The 23,534-nt window shown below is 51.6% G+C and overlaps 10 protein-coding genes across 10 annotated transcripts; 6 read left to right on the top strand and 4 right to left on the bottom strand.

The window, feature by feature from the left end:
• Nucleotides 1–417: 417 nt before the first annotated feature.
• AYO21_09113 (hypothetical protein) lies at nt 418–1,533 on the top strand (the record flags this gene model as incomplete). The annotated part of the gene is made up of 5 exons (XM_022659051.1): nt 418–451; nt 512–563; nt 636–991; nt 1,069–1,138; nt 1,188–1,533. The coding sequence occupies 5 exons, from the start codon at nt 418–420 to the stop codon at nt 1,531–1,533; spliced, it is 858 nt and encodes a 285-aa protein (XP_022508681.1).
• Nucleotides 1,534–2,131: 598 nt separating this feature from the next.
• AYO21_09112 (hypothetical protein) lies at nt 2,132–4,036 on the top strand (the record flags this gene model as incomplete). Its single annotated transcript, XM_022659050.1, has 3 exons — nt 2,132–2,296; nt 2,374–3,557; nt 3,634–4,036. The coding sequence occupies 3 exons, from the start codon at nt 2,132–2,134 to the stop codon at nt 4,034–4,036; spliced, it is 1,752 nt and encodes a 583-aa protein (XP_022508680.1).
• A 443-nt stretch (nt 4,037–4,479) lies between these two features.
• On the bottom strand, nt 4,480–5,719 carry AYO21_09111 (hypothetical protein; the record flags this gene model as incomplete). The annotated part of the gene is made up of 3 exons (XM_022659049.1): nt 4,480–5,070; nt 5,120–5,178; nt 5,236–5,719. 3 exons carry the CDS (start codon nt 5,717–5,719, stop codon nt 4,480–4,482), a joined length of 1,134 nt encoding a protein of 377 aa, XP_022508679.1.
• Nucleotides 5,720–6,156: 437 nt separating this feature from the next.
• AYO21_09110 (hypothetical protein) lies at nt 6,157–7,183 on the bottom strand (the record flags this gene model as incomplete). The annotated part of the gene is made up of 2 exons (XM_022659048.1): nt 6,157–6,741; nt 6,788–7,183. 2 exons carry the CDS (start codon nt 7,181–7,183, stop codon nt 6,157–6,159), a joined length of 981 nt encoding a protein of 326 aa, XP_022508678.1.
• Nucleotides 7,184–9,525: 2,342 nt separating this feature from the next.
• On the bottom strand, nt 9,526–10,869 carry AYO21_09109 (hypothetical protein; the record flags this gene model as incomplete). Its single annotated transcript, XM_022659047.1, has 1 exon — nt 9,526–10,869. The coding sequence occupies one exon, from the start codon at nt 10,867–10,869 to the stop codon at nt 9,526–9,528; it is 1,344 nt and encodes a 447-aa protein (XP_022508677.1).
• A 1,341-nt stretch (nt 10,870–12,210) lies between these two features.
• AYO21_09108 (hypothetical protein) lies at nt 12,211–13,953 on the top strand (the record flags this gene model as incomplete). Its single annotated transcript, XM_022659046.1, has 1 exon — nt 12,211–13,953. The coding sequence occupies one exon, from the start codon at nt 12,211–12,213 to the stop codon at nt 13,951–13,953; it is 1,743 nt and encodes a 580-aa protein (XP_022508676.1).
• A 1,302-nt stretch (nt 13,954–15,255) lies between these two features.
• AYO21_09107 (hypothetical protein) lies at nt 15,256–16,048 on the top strand (the record flags this gene model as incomplete). Its single annotated transcript, XM_022659045.1, has 2 exons — nt 15,256–15,417; nt 15,470–16,048. The coding sequence occupies 2 exons, from the start codon at nt 15,256–15,258 to the stop codon at nt 16,046–16,048; spliced, it is 741 nt and encodes a 246-aa protein (XP_022508675.1).
• A 40-nt stretch (nt 16,049–16,088) lies between these two features.
• Nucleotides 16,089–18,033, bottom strand: AYO21_09106 (hypothetical protein; the record flags this gene model as incomplete). Its single annotated transcript, XM_022659044.1, has 4 exons — nt 16,089–16,369; nt 16,416–16,696; nt 16,750–17,906; nt 17,956–18,033. 4 exons carry the CDS (start codon nt 18,031–18,033, stop codon nt 16,089–16,091), a joined length of 1,797 nt encoding a protein of 598 aa, XP_022508674.1.
• Nucleotides 18,034–18,357: 324 nt separating this feature from the next.
• AYO21_09105 (hypothetical protein) lies at nt 18,358–21,263 on the top strand (the record flags this gene model as incomplete). The annotated part of the gene is made up of 2 exons (XM_022659043.1): nt 18,358–18,602; nt 18,653–21,263. 2 exons carry the CDS (start codon nt 18,358–18,360, stop codon nt 21,261–21,263), a joined length of 2,856 nt encoding a protein of 951 aa, XP_022508673.1.
• Nucleotides 21,264–22,203: 940 nt separating this feature from the next.
• AYO21_09104 (hypothetical protein) lies at nt 22,204–23,265 on the top strand (the record flags this gene model as incomplete). Its single annotated transcript, XM_022659042.1, has 2 exons — nt 22,204–22,542; nt 22,603–23,265. 2 exons carry the CDS (start codon nt 22,204–22,206, stop codon nt 23,263–23,265), a joined length of 1,002 nt encoding a protein of 333 aa, XP_022508672.1.
• Between the last annotated feature and the right edge of the window lie 269 nt (nt 23,266–23,534).

Here is a 23,534-nt window from a genome sequence, read left to right as displayed (position 1 = left end):
CTTTTTCCTCACCTTTACTAATGAGTCGAGCCAATCGATCCTGGCATCGTTACTTTAGGTTTGACGTAGCCATCTGGCCTATTACAGCTCCGAGCCCGGTGTTCTCTTCTCGGTGGAATCGGCCGTGATACACATATCGGCCTAGTCGGGAAGACATCACCGAGGAGAGCTATTCGACCGGGTCTGCCCAAGGTGCTCTAGTGGCTTTTTACTCCACCGAGTCTTGACTAACTGTATTCATGTGAAAGCCAAAAAAAAAGGGGGGGAGAGAGAAACACGTCATTGACGGAGGAATGCAACTGGAACTCTCCAAGGTCAGGCAGCACGTCTTGCCTCTATTTCTCTCCATTCTCAAGCTGAGTGCCTATAGTCTCAATTTGACGTATCCAACAAACTTCAGTCGCACAGGGTCGAAATATGTCTGAAGCTGGGAGTTATGCCTTTGTCACTGGTTCGGGCTCAATGTCTTTTTTCGAAACCAGAATGCTCATCAATTAACCACTCATCACAGGAGGTGCAAGCGGGATCGGTCGCGCATTAACGATTGCGCTTGTCAAAGAAGGGTAAACACCGACACCCCCTTTATGTTCAGAACTGTCACTTGGCCAGAAGTTCACGCTTTTTTTGTGGTATAGATGTCAGGTCTTTATTGTGGATCGTGATATTCACAGTGCCATCGACTTCGCGGCCGAATTGAACCAAACCGCTCAAGTAGCCTGGACGGCACAGGTGGACGTGACGAATTGGGACGAGCAGGTATCTGCCTTTGAAAAGGCCGTCGACACATTCGGCCGTATCGATTACGTGTTCCCCATCGCGGGACTTTCGGAGAGGAGAAGTTTCCCAAACAGAGGGAAGGATCTCAAGCGCTTTGAAAAGCCAGACTTGTCGGTCATCGACGTCAATTTGACAGCTGTGCTGTACACGGTCAGTCTGGCGTTGCAGCAATTTCGACGGCAGGACGTGAACAAGTTTGGATTCAAAGGGAAAAGTAAGTCGGGTGCTTTTGTTAGTGAACAGTCAGACAGTCAAGGAGCACTAACACCAGGGAACTTACCTCCCCGATAGTCGGTTGCGTCTCGTCGATATGTGGTCTGTATGCACCTGCCACCTTGCCAATGTATACAGCTACAAAACAGTAAATCATCCTTCCCAATCTACGGCTCTATGCTCCCTTTGCTAATCAGTTTTCGGAACAGTGGCATCGTGGGCTTTGTCCGTGGGTTTGGCAAATATCTTCCGAGGGAGCAAATCACAATGAATGCAGTCTGTCCCGCGGTGGTGCGCACCGCCATGACGAACGCATTCTCCGACAGGCTGGAAGGTTTGGGACTGTTGACGCCAATGTCGAGTGTCGTCGGGGCATTCCAGTCAATGTTGGGTAGCAACGATGTCAGTGGGGAGTGTTTCGAGGCTGGACCCAAGGGGTACAGAATCAAGAGTCCCTCGGACTACTCGGACGACGAGATGAGGCGGACAATGTTGATGATTTCTGAGAAAAGTGTTTCGCTCCACGAGCCGCTCAAAGAGTGAAAAGCTGGTACATATCCAAGTCGGACTGGTAGTCCACACATCAATCTTCTCGAGTAACAACTTCCAATTCCTCCAGTTTCTGCACAAACAACCCCTTGTACGATTATCTCATCTGTCGATTCGTAGCTAACCTTCCACCACCTAAAACCGCGTTCCATCAGCCTCTCTTCATCAAATGGCCTATAGCCAAGCATGGTTTCACCCATAATTCCATCACACAGAATCTTCCCGGACCCCGTATTTTGTGGCTCATAAAATCTGGGGTCGCACATCGGCGAGCCGGATTGTTGGTCTCGGCACGGAATACCGAGTAATTGCTTACATTACCCTCAAATTGCACTCGCGGCAGCATAGAATACGGGGTAGATTTGGCAGGGAGGGTAGATCTCCGGTCATCGAGCCCCGGTCTACGGTCAGTGAACCCCGGGGCCCGGGGGGGTCCCCCAGACAATAATGTACTAACCTAATTGGGACGACCCCCGAAAGGGTTTAAAGTACTTATCAGAAATACCACAGCATCCCATAGCCATAGGAAGAGCAGAACTTCCTCGATTCAAAGAAATTGAGGCTCTGTCCCTAGTCAATCAATCGATCAACCATGACTGTCATGGAAGGCGCCGTCGAGCATGGCTCCCTCAGGCAGAACGTCACCGAAGACGAGAAAGCCGCACATGTTGGGTCGACTGTTTCCCAGGAGGAGAGAGTATCACCTGAATCGACCTCGAAAGACGTTGTCACCCCTAAGACTTGGCTTGTCGTCGCTGTAAGTCTATCTCTCATGTATCCCCTTGGGTGCATTAAAGCAAAAAACAATATAGCAATATACTAACAGAAGGTCAGACCATCACCGCTTGCTATGGATTCGCGTATTCTCCAATGCCGGGCCTGGCGATCACGCAGTCCCAGATCGCCCAGGAATTTGGCGTTACAGACAAGGCAACGTGGATGATCTCGGTCTACTTCATCACCGGGCTCGTGTCCTTCATGGTCTGTGGGCCCAACAGCGATTTGTTCGGGCGACGGTGGTTTCTGATCGGGGGCAACGTCTTCGTTTGCGTTGGGTACATTATCGCAGGAACCGCCAAAGGCTTTGTTCAAATCGTTGTGGGCATGGCCATCGCAGGACTTGGCGGAGCTATCTGCCAGATGGCTACATTTACAGCCCCCGAGTTGTTACCCAACAAATGGCGCCCTGCAGCAGTTACCCTCGCTGACTCCCTCGTCGTCGTCTCTACCATCGTTGTACCGGTGGCTGCCCGACACGCTCTCACGAATGGCACATGGTCCTGGCTTCTGAGGATCCCTGCCATCGGCAATGGTCTCGGAGCTATTGTACTCTACCTCTTCTACTACCCACCAGCCCACCCAAGAGGTCTCTCTTTCAAACAAGCACTCAGAGAGCTCGACTACGTCGGGTCTTTGCTGTTCAGCGCTGCGGCTGTCCTCATTCTCGTCGGCGTTGTTTTCGCTTCCTACCTCGACTCAACCGATGGCAAAGTCATTGGTCCACTGGTTTCTGGATTCGCCGCCCTCGTCGCCTTTGGGTGTTGGGAGACATGGGCGCCATTGAAGCAACCACTGACACCGCCGCACCTTTTCAAGGTCAATCGGGGACAAACACTGACAGCACCTTTTATCGTCGCCTTTGTCGTGCCTGTCTACTACTTGGGTACCAATATCGTCTGGGGCCAAATTGTCGGCGCCATTTTCTCCCCGAACGACCCCAGTTCTGGTCTCGCCATGGCACTGTCTGTAATACAAGGGCTGGGACTTGCAACGGGTGGAGTCCTCCTCAGCGTGGCTGGACCCTATATCAAACACTGGAAATGGCAACAATTTACTGTCGTGTTTACCATGACTCTATTCGGAGGGCTCTTGGCTCTGGTGTCGCCTCACCGCCGTTCTTCGTTGATCGCATTCAACTTTCTCGGTTCTGTCGCTTTTGCATGGGCCCAGTTTCTGTCAATCACATATTGTCAGTTTGGAGCCCCACAGACCGAGCTCGGCATTGCCGGTTCACTTGCGTAGGTGTTTTCTTTCGATACTCTCCTCCCAATCCCAATAGGTGCGCAGTGTGCTGACCAAAAAAAAATTACATAGGGGTGTGGGAAGATTTGGTGGGAACTGCATTGCCACCACCGTCTATGTGACCGTCATCAACAGGACTCTGGCGAGAGAATCCCTCAAGAAGGTGGTTGCGGCCGTCGTGGCCGCCGGAGGTTCTCGGGACCTTGGATTGGCTGTCCTTTCAGCCCTGCCAGCCGGATCTCAAGCCGTCATGTCCGTCCCAGGCATCACAGCCGCGATCGCCACTGCTGCCGGAGCGGCCTTCACGAGCAGCTTGCTTATCGCCATCAGGACCGTCGCTCTCGTCTCCATCGCCTTTGGTGGAGCGGGAGTAGTGGCGTCTCTGTGGTGTGAAGACATCAGCTCCAAGATGGACGACCGCATCGAGGTTTTCCTCGAGAATGACGTGCAAGCGGTGAAGAATCACTATCATTGAAGCAGTCAATGTCAAGATGGCCTTGTCTTCAAACAGCTAACTGGAAATTCGGATGCTGTTGATCATCTCAGTGGACGGTTCATTAGAAAGATGGCATGGGACACAGTCAAATAGCTAGGGAAAAGTCAAGGAAAGGAGACGGACGAGATGCGGGTCGTTGTTTTTGGGAGAATTTTCGCAGTGGGACTGAAAACCGTCCTGCTCCTCGATTGTTTGGACCTGTATCAATTATTACATAGCAGAGAGCAGTTGAATGGCGCAGAGATCGATTGCAGAGTTACAACAAAAGGCCCACGCATACCAGTCACTACTTGAGTGTTGTTATTGAGCGATTAGCCAAACCATTTTTGCTGTCTTTGCTCAGCACAGGTTGACATGCAGGCCCAGCTCTGTGTTTGGACATCAACGCCACACCATTCTCCTCAACAAATGTTACATTCTCTTCATGAATCCCCTTTGCTGTGGCTTTGCATTCCCCGTATGGCAAATTCGTTCTTGTCCTCTCCCACCGAAGACCCATGTTCGCCGTTACTGGGTTTCTCCACCACAGTCCAAGGACGCTCAAATCCGTCAAATTCCTCACTGATCAGCATGCGAGTGTCCTCCCAATCCACACCAAACGCGCCGCTGTTGAACTTGGGACTCCAGATCTCACCTGGCTTGTCACCGTCGGTCTTCCAAGCGGTCTTAGGGTTGAAATTGGAAGGACCAAACGCTTCCAACTGGACTCGGAGGTCTTCGAGTGCCATTCTGGTGTTGTTGATGATTTTGATCTCAGAGTCTTTTCCTGGGTTGTTGATTTTCATATTTCGTTTCCCGTAGCCAATACTTGTGAAGAGGCAAGCGATCCAACGCCTCGGTCTGAATATTGACTCTCCTGTTGGAATGGTCTTGTCGGTGCCCTTGAGCCTTATCATGATCTCCTGTTCGTAGTCCAAAGGTTGCGGAGGAACAAGTAAGCAGGTCCCAATGAGATCGTAGGGTCGACTAGCAACCTCACAGTGCGCCTCATATATCCTGAATGCCTCTGGACACTTGCCTGCGTCAGCGACAAGCCAGTCAAGGTAAGCTAGGTATACATACCAATCCTTTGAGATACAACGCAACGCCATATCCCCAGACTCCCTGGCAATTGACAGCATCTGCAAAGGATATCGTTAGTGCAGATCACAAAGCTTCTCTAGTCGCGTTGTACGTACGGACGATGACGGCTCTGTCCGGTGCATGATGAAGCTCGCCTGCTAGATCACTGATTGAAAACCCAGGTTCAATTCCCAAGTCGTTCTCCAGCACTTGCTCAGAAAGTTCGCGCCTGAGCCGGTCGGAAATATCCTCCAACTCAAGCGAGGGAGATCTCTTTTCAGGTGGAGGGCTCCACATGTCACCGTCATCGAGGCAAGATCTTACAATCCGGTCCTGGCCTTGTAAAACATCCTTCATAGTGTACGTCCGTGTTGCCCGCTGTCTGAGTTCTTCTCCGTCCCCCAGGAACTTTGACAGAAGAGCCATGTAAGCTTGGTCGATGAAATTCAGTTCAAGCTCTGATTCGACGTTGTGTTTTGTCCCATCTTTTGTGGTCCAGTATTCTATGAGCTCAAAGTATCGTGCGTCGAGCTCTTCTAGTGATGCATCTTTTGATAGGCCGAGGATTCTGTAGTATTCGATGGGGTCGTTAAGGTCCATGTTTGTTATTGATTATGGTAAGCGAGGGTATGGGAAGACATGAGAGTACAATTCCTGACATACCCTGGCGTTGGCGGCCAGCCACTGATAAGTATCTGTGCGCAATTTGGACGGTGTCAAAGGATATTCGACAAGTTCCTCCTTCTAGGCAGGCGATGTATGTTTGAGGGAAGTTACAGTCACGAAATTGATAGCGCAGTTGCAGTGAGGTGAGGCAGAGGTGAAAAACCACTGCCACAAAACAACAATTTGATGCAATAAACGCCGCAAAGAAAAGAAACCGAACACCGAGAACTTGATGCATTCTATGTACTATGGTATGCACCGTAGCCAACACTTCCTCATTGTTTATATCAGGCGCGTTACTGCGTTACTCGTGAAGTCTCCAGAGTTAATGGTTCCAAAGTCGAATAAGATGTAATCCAACCGAGTACTGGTCATTTCCTGAAGAAACCTAAGATACTTTGCCTCTTCTTGACACGTTTCAGGCCACCGCCGCTGGTTAAAGTCGTTTTCAACTCCGTTGTTTCCACCGTATTGAAGAACTGAGTCGAAGGGGTGGTCGACCTGATAGAGGGTAGACCAACACGAAACCTCTCTGCAAAAGTTGGCGCAGCTGATTTCTTGCTTCGTCGACTTCTTTGTCGACTTAGTGCCCTCATCATACCGCCTTCGTCATTGGACTGTCTTTCCAGGTGCTCAATCTCTTGAAGCGCAGTCAACCCGTTTGTTGCCAGATTCTCTTCCGCAACGGCATCAAACCGCACAACGCCCCGTTTTGGCGGGATGTGAAGTGTGTCCTGAAGAAAATCCTGAATCAAATGTGTACTTCTCTTGTTCTTTGTGGCTGCTATTTCTGACGGTAAAGCTGTGATAGTGAGGTGGTATGCTGGTTCAGAATTTCCGCTGAGCAGAATTGGGATGTCAGTGGATACCATGACCATAATGCACGAGGCAGGACGTTGATAAATTTCAGACAAGCGAAAAGACAGGTCGATGAGGAATTCTTTTTCGGATTCGAGCTGGAACCAGTCAGTCACGGCTCGGAAATGGGGTTTCCATTCCTACGCAGCAATTTAACTTGATCTCGGCCAGGATCACCCAGTCTTTCGCAACGCGCTCCTTTGCCGTATTGCTTGACTCACGGTAGGCAAAGGCATCATCGTAGTATTGACTCCTCTTCTTGGACAAATGCAGTCGGCTCCATGATTGCTCCAAGCTGGCGACATCTGACTGTTGCCCTTGTGAGCTCTTTGAAACTATCGCGAATTTCGTTGGGCGCGTCAGGTCAGGAGGAGTCGATTGAGCGCGTTGTAAGAGCGGAAATTTGTGGGAGGCTGGCGATATGAGGCCTTTGGGTTGGAATGCACCATCTGACGCCATTTCGCGCGTCGGTGGGGTAGGAAATGCATTCTCGATGGCCGTCGCATTGATGCGGCTGGTAGAGGACGGTGTAGATGGCATTGAATCTTGGCGATGACTGGATAACAATGGACCGAGCACTGTCCTTGTCTCAAAAGGAGGATACTATGATTAGGCAATCATTTGCAGATAGAGACGGAAATGCTGAAGTCACGGTCTCCATGTAAAATGACAACGAGGTCCAAATCACTCCAGGGGCTGAACAAGGGCATTAACAATGGGGAATTCCAATCGAGATCCAAAAAAACCCAACGAAAGGCAGACCCTCGATCTCTTGTGAAACCAAACCTTCGTAGGCGAGGCGCAATTGAGCAGAAAGGAGGTAGCAAAGGAGCGGAGAAGAGGGAGAGAGAGATAGAGAGACGGGATGCAGGTCGCCATGCAGCTTCCTGCATTGTCGACAGGACCGCCGACTTGTGAGACGGCAGCCGCCATGCACATCAGGGGAAATGAGCATCATCACTTGTGGGAAGGATACAAAGCGTGGTCCACGGACCTTTCTTGGGCTGAATGTCCCGTTAGAGATTCTGTTAAACGGCGGTCATAGTGTCTATGAGATGCCATATTGAGAATGTAGACAAGTTCTCCGCGACCAATCACTTAGCCCTACGACATGGTCACACTGTGTAGACTATTGAAGATGGCAGTGTTTGTTGACTTTGTCAGTCTTAAGATGTTTGTCGGTTTTTATGCATTTGTTAGATTTGGTCAATTCCGCAGATGTACTCGTCGAAATACTTGTGCATCCAACGACATGCCTCTCGCGCGCAGCTCCTCCTCGTGTTTCTCACTTGGCTGTCGTCGTCATTGATCGCTTTCCTCTTCTGATATAGTGGAGCCAACTGTGCTCATTCAGCTACCTATATCTCACCGATTGGATGGAAATCTCCTTGGTGTCAATAAGCGCGAACCTTGAGAGGGGAAGAGTTCTAGATCGAATCATCACCCTCACTCGTCAAGACTCATGGGTCATGACGTCGATGTCAATGGTGAGGGTACTGGAGGGGTGCTTGTGCAGATCGGACTCACACGACAATGGTACAAAATACTTGCAGACACCCTCCTTCAGTGTGTGGTCTGAGTCAACCCTATCATTGCCTATCGTCGGAAGCTAAGCCTGCCGTACAATCAATCTGTGTTCTAACCATATTGTATAAAAAGGTAATGTGCCATGAGGCTCTTTGTTGACGTCAACGTGATGCTAAAAAGGGATTCAATCCATGATGTTATGACCTGCCAACTGATATTTCTACAGGTACGTCAAACAAGATTGTCCTGCTCGACTTTGGAATTACTGTCCACAAGTCTAATTCAACCCTTTACTTCCAACTATGATTCGCATTGTTGGTCAGACCAAGCGGGCTCAGCTACTAATCTTCTCACAACAAATCAGACCGTCTTCGATATTTCTAGCAAGTCAGTCCGTGTTCAGGTTTGGACGGAGGCATTCGCTCATCATTGCGCAGGAATGTCTGATCAAGACAAATCGGCACTTGACGCCAACAAGGGCTCTATTGGGTCTCAATTCAAACCTGAAGGATGTATGATTGACCTCTTCCTGGACTGTCTCCTTGATGAGACGTGGTCATTTTCGGTGTAGGCTAACCAAGAGTGGCAGCAATCGGACAAATGGGAGAAAAGGCTGGTGGTCCTCTAAGTAGCGAAGGTGCTGTGGGAAAGCAATTCACACCACAGGGCTCAGTTGGTGAGAGACAGAGAAGAGACTTTGCTTGTGGAGACTTGTCGCTGATCAGAATTGACTTGTAGGTGGTGCTGCGCAATCAGGTATGTCGAATCCTGTGCAAGGTCGAGCACCATGTTAACAATCGTCAGCCGCCGAGCAAATGCAGGGAGAAAAGAAGCCTGTTTTTGACAAGGATGGTGCAATTGGAAAACAATTCAGACGTGAGTTTGAGTACCTAACATCACGGAGAACAATGCTCACACCAAGCAGCTGAGGGAGCCATTGGCAGTGTCGGTGAGGTGAGTTGAATTGAGCCAGTTGCAAGAATCGGAAACTTCGAGCTGTTATCCAAGCAAGATGAGTTTCTACCTTTTGGGGACTTGTTAACGCTCCCTCTCCGACAACAGGCAGTTGGAGGTCCCTTCTCGGCGCAGGGTGCAATTGGAAAACAGTTCACCGAGCAAGGAGTGGTAGGAGGTAGGTTGTCCTTCCTTGCGAATGCCTGATTTGCACTTTAGAGATCTTCTACAGGACAACCTCAGTGTTTCTATGCTGACAGGCTTGCACAGGGTCCATCCAGGAGAATTTGGGCAGTGGGAAGAAGTAATGCCGGATAGGTATTGAACTTACAAGTTCTTGTTGAGGATGGCGAGCAATCGTTGGAGCAACAGCCATCATCTGACCCCAAGGTCATTATGCCTTAGGAAGAACTATCTAGTCTTTCTGGGCAGTGCATTAGTTTGATTGCCTCTTCGCAATGAACCCCAATGTCCAAATTCCAAATCCAATCCCATTGACTGTCCAAAATACGTCGGATTCGCTCCAGATCATCTTCAACTCCAGGCGTTTCAAATTCGTAAAGCATGCCGGCATTCCTGCTCGCGACGACAAGTCGTTGGTCTCGCCCTCTCCGCACCCAATCGTACGCTGCAAAAGCTCTCGCAAGGTGAACTGTTTCAGGCGTATGCATTTCTCCGAGAAGTCGGCTGAGGACAGCAGCATCCTCTATGGCCATACCCGCCCCTGCACCGAGGTGTGGAGTGGAAGCGTGAGCGCAGTCACCCAGGAGACAGATTTTGCCTCCTCTGACAAAGGACGCTGCAGGAGGCAGGTCGAAGAGACCCCATTTATCAGGCTTTTTCAACAAGGATAGCAGCTTGATCACGGGCTTACTCCAGCCCTTGAAATCTTCGAGGACGTCTTCAACGGTGACGGGAACGACCCAGTTGGTGCCATGATTCCATTTCGGCGCATCTCGAAAGGCGACAACGTTGAGCGTCTTGCCCTGGTCAATAGGGAACGTGACCAGATGGCCGCCGTAGCCAAAAATCAAAGCCTGGGTCATTGCCACCTCCTTCCCCAGGACACTGATGGCATCATCGATGGGTATGAGCCCTCGATAGGCATATTTGCCTGTAAATTGTGGTTCGTACTTTTCCTGTTCGCCGTGAAGGATATTCCGCACCTGCGATTTGACGCCGTCGCAACCAACGACGGCGTCGAACATTTCCGAGGTACCATCCGCGAAAAGAACCTTGACACGTTTCCCATCGTCCTGTACATCCACACATCTTTTGTTGAAATTGACCAGGCCACCTCGGAACCCACCAGGCAGGAGGTTCACCATAGCGTCCAAGAATACTGCCCGATGGACATTGCGGAATTTGTTCTCATTGTGGATGGTACATATTCCTTCAAAGGCCTTGTCCGTGTTGGCTCCTCCTCTTCCGTCCATGCCCATATAAACATTGGCAAATACCGACATCTCTCGGCCGTTGACAGTTATTGAGGGTGCTTTGTCCGCGATTCGGCTGTAGGAGTCGTAGATTCTGGGATCGATCGCGTGCATGGCTCGCACCGCGTTGGGGAGAAAGCCAACACCAGCGCCAATCTCGGAGAAGGCATGGGCGGCTTCGAATAGATGTGGTTCGAGGACGTGTCGATCACAATGTCTCAAGATCCCTAATAGAAGACTTAGTCCGCCGATACCTCCACCAATGATTGCTATCCGCAGAGGGCTTTTGCCATCTTCAGCGTCTCCCATGACGAGCTAGGTATAGATTTCAATTGAGGAGCCGAAAGAAAACTGTATCAAGAAGTGTCCTGCATTCCAACGCATTGGCGACTGACGATTACGGCCTTTTGTACCCATGCTCTCCAGAGCACTTGCAAATGTCACTCTTGCAAGTCTTCTGCTCGGATGAGGCATAAAGTTGTCGCATCTCGGTCAGAGCGCACTAAAAGTGTCAAGAAAATCTATCGCACTGGTAAGCTCGTATTGAAGTAAAAGCTGACACGAACGGGATCGAGAGTTTCAGTTGGGGATCTTCATATGGGCAGACTGCAAACGCCCTCGACACCTGGCTCGCTGGGTAGTCCAAGCCTTCGTCGAGACCACATCATTGTGGGTGTGGCAACCCATCTCCAAGCTTCGTGATATGCGTCATTAAAATATTACACGTAGACTCAGGAGTCAGCATCAAGAATCGTTTATGGTGGAGATGGAGTGAGCAGCGAAGACTTGTGCGCGGCCGCGTCGATATGTTACCGCATTGGGTTTAACGCATTTATCTCGGCAAAGATGCCAGATGCGTGGGTGAGGCTCTAATCGGGATAACTCGTTTGCGTGCGAATCTCACCCCTCTTGTCATCAACACCAGAGATGAGGTGACATTCTTGTCACTTTCTAGATCGGCTAGTCATCGCTTGGGAATACTCATATCTCTTACAGTGATAGAAGAATCTCTTCGCGACTCTCGCCTCAAAAATTTCCTGGCCCCCAAAAATGGGGAGGCATCGAAGAGCTGCGTAGCCGCTGACCCTTTTCTAGCCGCCCACCAAGATATACACCATTCGACTCAGCAAATGAGGCTCCAGCGTCAGGCGACCTTCTCCTGTCCCTGTTTATCTCATTTCTCCTGGCTATAAGCTGCTTAGAAAGCCCTCTATACAATGAGAGGCTGCCTACGCGCCCTGTGACCTTCAAGACCATGGCCACGTCTTCATGCCCCTGTGGAATGCTCTAGTATCCCGCGTCTCCATGGACATTGGCGAGACGGGAATGGTGTGGTATCCTTCCAGATATATTGTTCAAGCAAGCGGCGAGGTGTCAGTGGCACTGACTAACTGTTAGCACTGTTTGAGAACGATACCTGCTCTTCCAATTTTGCTCCTGCATAGGCGCCTACATGTTGTCACAGACGGAAGCGCCCTCCACGTGGTACTGACATATTACCTTGCAGGATTCCCCAGAAATGTTCTCATCATCCTTCAGGTCGACCGTGCACCGTATCCCCAGAATAGGCCTGCCAGTCAAGGACAGACTTGTTGACCTTTCACCTGGGCCTGTCACTAAGACTGTCGTTGTCAATCTTTCTCCTCAGTCATGGAGACCTCAAGCCCATTGCCAGACACGCCAGTGTCCCTGCTGAGAGCTATTGACGGTAGTCACCTTAGATGGTCCGACTTTCGAACGATTGTCCTCAGTGCATTTCGGATCATCTTCACCGACAATCTCCAGTTGTCCGAGTTGTCACGGCCCTTCTCTGACAGGTTGAGGCCTTGCCTGCAGAAGCTTGACCGGTTCGACAATCAAGAGATAGAATGGCGGGAACAGGTCACAAGTAACAAGGGATTTGGATCGTCAATGGTGTTCCCTCCCAACATCCTCCCCACGACGGGTGTCAACCTCAACCTCCATCGATCTCTGGCCCCAAAGCTCAATCGAGAGGCACTTCCACCGCGAGCCGTCAAGGCTCAAGAGAGTCTTTTCGAGCTGCCTGTCCCTCGACCTGGCCTCCTTACTGGGTTCACGACACAGGCATTCAATGAGAGAGAATTGTCGGTTCTGCCTCATTGCACATCAGCAACGGGGACGATTGTCGATTTTGACTCGGGCACCGTGTCTCCAGGAACAAACACCTACTGCCCTTTCCTTGTCTTTGAGCGACTGAACACCACGTCGGAGGATGCTGTCCAGTCTGCCAAAAACCAATGTGCAATCGCCGGAGCCCACTGTGTCAGGGCCTTGCAGCTTTTGTTCAGAAAATGCACTAAGCCTCGTCCGGTCTTTGAAAAACCAATATCATTCTCATGTGCCCTCGACAATTCCATCGCTCTTGTCTACTACCACTACGTTGATGCTGATGGACGCTACTGTATGTCGGAACTCTCAAGGTTCAATCTTCACGACACGAGTGCTTTCAAGGAATTCCAGGCATGGATCGAAGCGATTGAGGATTGGGGATCGACATACCTTCTACCCGTCATTAAAATTGCACTGAGACAACTCCTCAAGAGCCATGGGACCCCGCCAATATCACCTATGCCATCACTCACGCTGTCAATTGACACGGCCGCGGGAAGTGATGAGGTCTTGATGAAGGTCCTCCGCTCCACATTTGGCACCATCAAATGGAAATGTGAAGGGGAGTGCGAAACCCCGCTGAACAGTAGTATCGCTCACTGTGGCACGCCACTCGGCGCCCGCAAAATAAGGACCCTGGCTCTGTCGCCCACCTCACCGGTTGATATAATGAGCGTGGTGTCGGGGCCCACCACGCCACTTTCCGTGTGGCGTATGAGGCCAGACTGGTCCACCAGATCCCCTACTGCCCGAAGGCATCCTTTGTCGCCCTTGAGACTGCGATCTGATATCCCCGACTCTCCATGTCGACGCGCCAGTCTCTCTCCATGCACCCCTCCGCCAGAAGCCCCCAATTCGGCGAAATCCCCTATGCTGGTACTGCAGAAGAGGGTAGATCTGGCTATGGATGAAATCCAAGAACTGAGGGCTCTGGTGCAGATCCTACAGGGGGAACTCGAGTCGACGAACAATCAGCTCGAGTTGGGCAGGAAGACGGCCGACATCACGACACCCGAAGCATGTGAAGACGTTCCAGGCCGTCCGACAACTGGGCATTCAACCAATTTGAGAGATTACCTTGTCCAGAGCTTTTCTCCGCTCTCCCACCTACCGTTGACCCATGTTACTCAGAACCTCCTGGCCTCTGGCCTGTTATTGCCTTGGGTCCTGTGCTTGTTCTTACTTGTCTCGGTTCTTTTATCCGATGACCTGATGGTGGCTGCGTTTTATCTAGCGCAGTTACCAGGAAGCGTGTTTGTCTGACATGGTGTGGACGGGCTGGAGGGAGCATGCAGATTAGATTGAACGATCTACAAATCTATCGATTCGTCAAGGCGGATCGTGTACTTGTACTCTGATGTGTTGTATCTGGTGTGGATATACGGTTGGGGGGTTAAGGGGCCATTGGAAAGGAAGTCGGCCCTGGAGCATGTGGCTTGACCAGTGGAAGTGGTTCGTCCTCATAACCACGCGTTTCGCGTTCCAGTAGATACGAGTATCGATGGCCCCTTTGAATATGACGATCCTCCCCAGCTTCTGTTCGATCTATCTCCATAGGGTTCGTCGCAGATCTATGAGGATGATCGCCTCGGGCGTGTGGTTCCCGAGGGCTTGTGGCGCCGTCCCCAGAGTTGAATCTGCCATCGTGCTCTGTGTGGATACGCTGATTGGCGTGCTCGACGAGGCGCCACTATGTTAGATAACCGTGTCGTGATTGTATGATTGGCGCACATGGGATGGAGGCACAAATCTTTCGGGTGAACAGACCTTACAAACACGAGCGCCAGTGGCTTGGCTCCCTCTGATCTCGGCAAAAGATTTGAAGAGCATTCAAGATCTAAGCAGAAGGCTGAGTTAGTTGGAGGGTGGTCAACTTTGTTTACGAAAGGACCTGTCGGTAGTGGCCTCCACAAAGTAAACAAGCACACAAAAGATCGTCGGGATCTACCGGATAAGATGAAGCGCTAAAGGCGTGAGGCAGAGGGCACACACCACCCAGCGCCACAATTATGCTGAATCGGACAGGCCTAGCCGGCGCCTTACCGTCTTTGTGCAACCAGACTAACTATTTATGGCATAAGCATGGCTGTACCGTCCCCGCGTCCCCTGAATAAGGCTTGGCTTGGCTCTTCGCCAAATTTCCCTTTTAAGAACCTGTTCGCGTCTCCCCAACCTTGAAAATGGCCGGGACCGTTCGAGAAGCATAAACACACCTATCACTACAGGCTGGAAAGGCAGTTTAACGTTAGCCACTAACATCCAGTCCATCTTTACGATGTTGATATCGGGATCGAAAATTGCATGCAAGGTGATTGAGGCTTTGTGCCGAAATTCCACCAACTGAGACTTTGGAGACAGGAATCTCCTGGCCCGCGATGGTAGGTATACCTCCTAACTGGGTGAGTCTGACCTTTCTATATATCTTGATGCCAATGTCGCTCCTCAGTTCTCTTCATTCATCATCTTCCACACACACTCTCTCTCCCCTTCCGTGTGACATTTCTTTGGCACCAAGTGCCGTCCATTCCTTTTTTCGTGATTTCTAGTCACTCCTTTACCGCAAACATGTTGACTTCAACTCTTCTTCTCGCCTCTCTTGGCGTTGCCGCTGCGTTCAAGAACACTCCCGATGTGACGGTCAGGGTGACATCTACTCGGACCATCGCCTTCTGCGCCTACCCTACCGGCTTCGGTCCCTGTGATGGGGCCAGTCAAGCCTGGGAGGCTGTGAGCGAACCTACCAAACCGGCTGCCAAAGGTTGGTTCGGCGGGTTTGGAGGGCGTCACGGGTCACATGGGCCAGGACGACTGGGCGGCTGGCACGGTCCCCCGCAATTCGGGCCTCACGGTGGTTCTCAGGGCGGCTCTGAGCAAAGCGGTTCTCAACACGGTAGCTCTCAGGGCGGATCTCAGGGCGGATCTCAGGGCGGTAGCTATCAAGTCGGGCCTCAAGGTGGCTCTCAACACGGTGGCTCTGAGCAAGGTGGCTCTCAGGGTGGCAGCTACTATCAAGTTGGGCCTCAGGGTGGATCTCAAGGCGGTTCTCAGCAAGGCGGCTCCCAACATGGTGGCTCCCAAGGTGGTTCGCAGCAAGGCGGCTCTCAACATGGTGGCTCCCAGGGTGGCTCCCAAGGTGGCTCCCAAGGTGGTTCTCAACACGGAGGCTCGCAAGGAGGTGGCTATCAGGGTGGCTCTCAGCAGGGTGGCTCTCAGCAGGGCGGCTCTCAAGGCGGTGGTTATCAAGTCGGCCCTCAGGAAACGCCAAGCTGGAACGGGTGGCTCCCTGGTTTTCTCCAGCCCGGCCAAGGTGGCAATGGAGGTGTCCACACTGTTACAGTCACAGTATCGCCTACCTTGAATCCAACTTCGACCACAAAAACGTCGTCCCCAGCCCTCACCTACAGCTCGAGCACGACTTCTTCTACACCGATGACATCGTCGACCACCAGCTCTTCGCTATCATCAGCAGTTGGACCAATTGGAGACAGCACTACCACCTCTTCGTCGTCCACTTCAATGTCAACATCAACGACGTCAGACTCTTCTAGCACCAGCACTACAGATTCGACGACATCATCGATGACCACGAGCTCTACCACAACCTCTGCGACGACCTCTGCGACGGTCACTCCAGATACACCTCCTGACCGGGTAATGGGTGACGGAAGCTTCTTGGTGTCTCTTAATGGGGGTCTCGGGTCGAAGATGAGGCGCCAAACACTTACAAGCTACCTCGGCTTCGCGGGCACTGTTGCTATTGCTGTCACTGACATGGACGACGCCTGGGCTTTGGTGTACGATGAGCAAAACCAGATCCTCGGGTTCAGTGGGCAGTCTGGCTTCATGGGCTTTGACAGCGACACAATGACGGAACCACTTCGCAAGTCCAGCACTGATGGCACCTATGCTCCAGGAGTCTATTCCGGATGGGAAATCAACGCCATCTCCGGTGACATTGACTTCGGAACTGCCCAATTCTGCGTCTTCACCAACGCCACGGTCTTCGCTTATTGGGATTTTATTCTCCCTAATGACTGTTTCCCTGTTAGGCTCACCGACACGAGCATCAACCCTGGCACAACTTCAACCACCAGCAGTATGTCCAGCACCACATCCTCCAGCTCCACTTCCTCGACCATGACCACCACCACCACCGCCTCTTCAGTGGTGGATGACACTTCCACCTCATCATCCTCATCCTCAACCTCCATGTCCACTTCGTCTAGTTCCACGACCTCTTCGTCCTCTACCTCGACGACCAGTGAGTCAAGCACGTCTTCTATGAGTGAGTCGAGCACAACCAGCTCCACCTCTACTTCGTCTAGCTCCGCCTCATCTGCGGTGGATCCCTTCTCCACTTCATCAAGCAGCTCGAGCACGTCGACTCTGTCCACGACTACAAGCAGCTCAACATCCACAATGAGCACGACCACGAGCTTTGATGATATTCCGACTTTCACCACGTCTTCTACCAGCACGAGCTCTATGTCGAGTAGCTCCGCGGTCGGTCCAGTTGAGCCCCCAACCACGACTTCCAGTACCACGAGCTCGACATCCACAATGAGCACGACTACCACCTCTGATGATTTCCCGCCTTTCACTACCTCTTCCAGCAGTACAAGCTCTATGACGAGTAGCTCAGTTATTGGCCCCGTCGAACCTCCAACCACGAGTTCCAGCAGCACAAGCTCAACTTCCAGCAGCACGAGCTCGACATCCACAATGAGCACAACCACGAGCTTTGATGATATCCCGCCTTTCAGCACATCTTCTAGCAGCACAAGCTCCATGACAAGTAGCTCATTGATTGGCCCTATTGAACCCACAACCTCGACCACATCGGCTGACAGTACATCTACGACTACTTCTGAGATGACGACCACGACTTCATCAATGACTACTACTTCTGAGATGACGACCACAACTTCTGACATGACTACTACTTCTGAGACGCCGACCACCACTTCGACAATGACTACTACTTCGTCGAGCTTGATTGATCCAGTGGAACCTACCAGCACATCATCATCCTCTACAATGTCTACTACCGAATCGTCAAGCTCGACTAGCTCGACCAGCTCCACAACCTCCATGACCTCGGAGACGACCTCAACAACCTCGGAGATGACCTCGACAACCTCAATGACCTCCACGACCTCGAACGGGGACGCAACGAGCACTACCAGCAGCACCGGCGCATCAAGCAGCACCCCGATCTAGACGACCGTCACACCCGACCATTTTCCTTTTGTCCTTTTCATTGACTTCTAACGTCGGCAGCAAGGTGTTTCCTAGGGGATGGAGCGAGGAAGGAGGAATGGGTGGTCGACTCTGATTTCGCATTTTCACTTCTTCCATAATTCTATAATGAGGCTACCCAGGTTTAACGCAACATAGATACACGATAAGCAATGTTGATCAAAGATGACACGAACTGTTTACTTTCCCGTGCCTATTGAGATGATAAACTTAAGGGCGAACATGATTAAGCTCGAATTTAAGCTCACAGATAAAGTTCCGTGTAGACTTGCTAGCTTGAGACATCGACGTCATCATTCACGTGGAAGCGCGTGAACACGCGTGGCACGCGCTACGCGTGCCGTATATCTCTTCTTGTGGCTTGGTGGACTTTTTTTGACAGTGCCACTATACACAGAGTGACAAACGATGTTTTCTAAGCCTTTCAAGCCTCTCACTATCCGCAAACCCGCTGACAGCGAAGCTCTCGACCAGGGGATACCACCAGCCAAGCGAAGAAAGCTCACTTCCGACGTTCGTACTGAAACGGCGAAGACATCATCCGATGAGGGCGCAAGACCACCCCTCAAGTTGATCTCCAACCCTCCAAGTCCTGCTCTGGAGCTGGATGGCAATGAATCAGAAGGGCCCGAGAGCTATTTCTCGATTCTCTGGTACGTGACCTATAGACCTCGCAGACACCGTTCACTCATGACTACTCCAGGCGTATCCCCACGAACAAAAAGAACAAGACTTGGACGGATGATGGGGTCCTCGCCGTAAAAGATGGCCAGGCAACACTCTATGCAAAGTCGGGAAGGATCATTGGCCGCACTGCCATCGCTTTACCCCTACAGCCCGGCTTGAACCTGACCATTAGCGGAAAGGAAGTCGAAGTCGATTCGCAAATCAGCAAGAATGCCTACCTCCAAGCGATCGGCTCCAAGCCCAAGCCTACGGACGTCGAACACAAGGCCGCACCCCCGTCTCTGCCAACGAAACCCTCTGAGGTTCCGCAGGCAAAGTTAAGCATACAGAGTCAAATGAAAGCTCAAATACAGAAAGAGAAGGCTCGGGTCCAGAACCAACGTCCTCCACCACTCAGTCGTGCCAGCGGGTTCAAACAACCACTGAAGGAGTCGAGGATAATCCCACAAGGCTCAGGTGAATCGCCGAGACCACGGCACGATCCCAATGCGGATGGAGCAATTGTCTTCAGGAGACCCAAAAGTCTACCTGGAGGGAGACAAGTCGTGGACGTGGTGTTAGACCCCCTAATTGGCAAGAAGTTGCGACCACATCAACAAGAAGGAGTGAAGTTCCTCTACGAATGCGTCATGGGGCTGCGTAATCCTGATGGTCAAGGATGCATCCTGGCAGACGACATGGGACTCGGCAAGACTCTGACCACAATCGCTCTCTTGTGGACATTGCTGCGGCAAAATCCAGTCTTCCGAGAACCACCGGTAATAAGAAAGGCTCTCATTGTCTGTCCGGTAACCCTCATACGGAATTGGAAACGAGAATTCCAGAAATGGCTCGGGTCTGACAGGCTTGGAGTACTTGAGTTTGAAGATCAACAGACTCGTCTGAACAACTTCGATGGGAAAGTCTACCAGGTGATGATCATTGGTTATGAAAGATTGAGGATAGTAGCCGATGATCTTGCCAAAGGGCCACCCATTGACATTGTTGTCTGTGACGAGGGCCATCGTCTCAAGACCATGAAGAACAAAGCCGCCCAAGCTATTGAGTCGTTGAATACGAAGCGGAGAATCATTCTGTCGGGGACTCCAATACAGAACGACCTGGGCGAGTTCTTTGCCATGGTCAACTTTGTGAACGACGGGTGTCTGGGATCTCAAAAGGGTTTCATCCGGGACTTTGAGAAACCCATTATGAGGAGTCGTCAACCGGATGCGTTGCCGGCGGACATTGAGCATGGTCAAGATGCAAGTGAAGAATTGACTCGTACGACGTCGGCGTTTATACTACGCAGGACGGCGGACATTCTAGCAGACTTCTTACCTCCGAAGACGGAATATGTGCTGTTCTGCAAACCGACACCAGCCCAGGCAAAGATATATCGGAGCGTTATCCGTTCACCTATGTTCAAAAGTGCATTGCGCAGCCAGGAGACGGCATTTCAGCTGATCACCATTTTGAAGAAACTCTGCAACAGCCCGGCATTGATGGATCCCAACTATGGCAATGATGAATCAACTCCCTCGTCGTCGCTTGTCACGTTGAACGAAATGCTTCCCGATGGGCTATCCAGACTGTATCAGAACTCAGTGTCTTGCAAGATCCGTCTCCTCGATCAACTCCTGCAGCAAATTCGCACCAATACCGATGAAAAGGTCGTGGTCATTTCCAACTACACCTCGACACTCAACTTGATCCAGCAGCTGGCAGCAAACTCCAACTTGTCTTTTCTCCGTCTTGATGGTTCAGTCGCTGCTAAGAAGAGACAGGCTCTCGTGGACAAGTTTAACCGCTCAACAGCACCACAGTGCTTCATGTTTCTTCTGAGCGCTAAGGCAGGCGGAGTCGGGCTCAATCTGATCGGGGCAAGCCGTCTAGTTCTCTTTGATGTGGACTGGAACCCTGCGACGGACGATCAGGCAGTGGCCCGCATCTACCGACAGGGGCAGAAGAGACACTGTAAGATTTACAGGTTTCTGATCAAGGGTGGCTTGGAAGAGCGCATCTGGCAGCGGCAGGTGGTCAAGCGAGCATTGGCGGACAGCATCATGCAAGGCGGGTCACATCTGGGATCGTCCGCTTTCAATGAGCCGAAGACTAAGGCTCAGGGTGGCACGTCAAGTTTTAGTCAAGAAGAGTTGAAAGACCTTTTTCGCTTGGACGAGGGCAGCGGTTTACGAACCCATGACCTGATCGACTGTGGTTGTGAGGGTGCGGGCCAGGAGGGAACAGGCCAGGATGAAAATGATGGCGTGCAACAGGATCCGTCATTAGGTGGGAACGACAAAGACGGATACGGCGATGAGAAGCCTGAAGGCCCCGCTGATATATCAAAAGCCCTGTCGTCAGCAAACACGTCAAGCGCAGAGATGCCATCCATGGTGACTGAACTTGAGGCAGAGAAACATCAACTGATGCAATACAGGCATGTGGACACTTCAATCCTGGCCCAGGAAGACGGAGATCAGAAGCTGAGGGCACAAGTGTTGGCTGCAATTGATGATGTCTGTCTCGAGCAGGTGGCCACCCTTGACCAGGACATGATAGGAGGTGGTGGAATCTCATATATATTCAAGAGGGCCAAAGGCAGTCGGTGTCTCAAGGAACAGGACAGCCCACAGGTGACTTGACTACAGGAGTCGGAGGACCTTCAATGCTCCAGACCAAGCCGCTATGAAATTGCAAAGATCAGGCCCCTTCTGGGAGAATGAGGAATATTCAATTGACACAAGGAATTACAAGGAGCTCTTTTACATCGGACTTTTGCACGACGAAGCGCTCGCTAACAATTCTCTGGTTATTTAGACGCCATGGCTTGATTGATACAAGATACACGAAGCTTTCGGGGACTACGATGAAATTGAGTCCATCAAGTACAATGCTGGTGGTGGCAGTGTGCATCCCATATTACACTCCTTTTCGTGCCACCTCACCAATGTCAAGATTGAGAGAATACAGACGGCAGTCATGGTAAGAGGCTCCTACTCGGACGACATGTTTTGGAACAGGACGTCAAAACCACGAATACGTGACTAAGACAAAATTGCGTTGGAATCCGTCGACGGATTAGTGCAGGACTGGGTTTACGTCTTCTCTGCGACACACTCGGATCGAACAGCTGGAATCTGCCGATGCGAGATTTGACGATGCATCTGGTGTCTTTGGCCCCCTGACCAGCTCCAATTCAGTCTAGACTGTATGCGTCAAGTCAATCATTGCTTCCAAAACAGGCACTGGTGCAAGCCACGTTCAGGTCTCCCTACCCGTTTGGGTAAGTAAAGAGGGCGAGCCAACTGGTGTTTCTGGGGGACATACTCCATGGCGTACCCTCGTCTGGTTCTCTGGCCATATAGTCAGTGTGACCATCACTATGGCTGATCACACTGTAACGAGTACGAGCCAGGCAAAGAGTAAAGGAGGTTCCTGACCCTACTTTGATCCCCTGTTTGTGTCGTGTCGACTGCTATATCTGACCTCCGCAGAACCTCACGCATCTGTATGAGAGGTGGACGACTTTATTACATTCCCCGCTAACAACAGCTTCTCGACATTCCTCTTCGAGCCTCCAGCATGCGGTGCCAGCTTCTCGGTTTTGCTGCCCTTGGACTCTCCACCCCAGCATTGGCCGGTTGGTTTGGGTCGGATTGGGTCTGCGAGGTGGGCATATATGCGCAATATGCTGATTTGGCAGGGTATGGCCCAGCTGAACAGTTCTGTGCCGGCCGTTTTCCCGAGCCAGCGGTGACCGTGACCGTAACGGCGTCGTCTGGCCATGGTCACGGCTGGTTTCCCAAGCGTTCGTGGGGACGACCGAACCCGATTAACTCGCTGCTGGAGCAGCTCGAGCGGTTGCCATCACATGAGCAGGAGACTGCGTGTTCATGCATTGAGGTGCCGAAAACCATTACGGTAGGTAGAGACTATGGATTGGTGCTTGTCTTTGGGATGTATTCTGACCATTGCTTTTAGGTTACGGTTCAGCCCACGTGGAAGACCAAGACTCCAACGGCTACACCGACGACTGTCTCTACTACCACCGCCAGTACCATATTGACAACTACAACGGCTTCTCCTACCACCACGGCGACGCTGGCTACAAGCACTATATCTACCACAACTACAACTAGTACTACCACCACTACTACATCAACAACAACAACTACTACTACTACCACACCTTCAACCACTACTACAACGACTACTACCTCGCCAACCACAACCACCACCACCACCACCACTACCACCACCACCACCACAACGACGACTACCACAGGATTCACAGCCTGCCCGACCGCCTCAGCCATCGTCCCCGGCCCCGGCTGCGGCGGCTGCCAATGGACCGTCTACTGCGGCCAACAGCTGACGGCGCTCGACTCGAACCCCAACTGGGACATCCTCACACAGCCGGACTACGAGTCGTGCCTGCGCGAGTGCGACGACAACGGCTTCTGCACCGCCTTCACCTACAACGCCGGCACAAGCGAGTGCCGCCAGTTCCTGTACTCGAGCGAGGTCGTCGCGGCGCCGGCGCCCGGGTGGGACAGCGGCGTCTTCATCGAGGGGACGTGCGGCAGCACCAACTGTGGGGCGTACGAGTGTCCGGGCGATAATCCGGAGTGTCCGTCGACGTGATAAGAGAGAGAGAGAGAGAGACAGAGAGTGAATACCTATCTCTAGGCCTGGCTGAGGTTGGTGGCTGACCCTGAGTTTATGACGGAGGAGGACTTATTCATACATCCCGGGTCCCCTTCTTGAGTTATAATCTTACTCTTTTTGTTCTTGTTAACGGAAGTTAAGTACGGAGATGGAAACAAGAGGAGGATCACATCTATTGACAACACAGCCTTTTTCCTCTCCCTCTCCCTCTCTCTCTTCCTCCCCTACCTCCTGGATGTTACTTT

Source organism: Fonsecaea monophora, assembly GCF_001642475.1.
Source record: "Fonsecaea monophora strain CBS 269.37 chromosome Unknown Scaff85, whole genome shotgun sequence".
Lineage (NCBI taxonomy): Eukaryota > Fungi > Ascomycota > Eurotiomycetes > Chaetothyriales > Herpotrichiellaceae > Fonsecaea > Fonsecaea monophora.
This window is presented reverse-complemented; position numbering and strand designations above follow the sequence as displayed.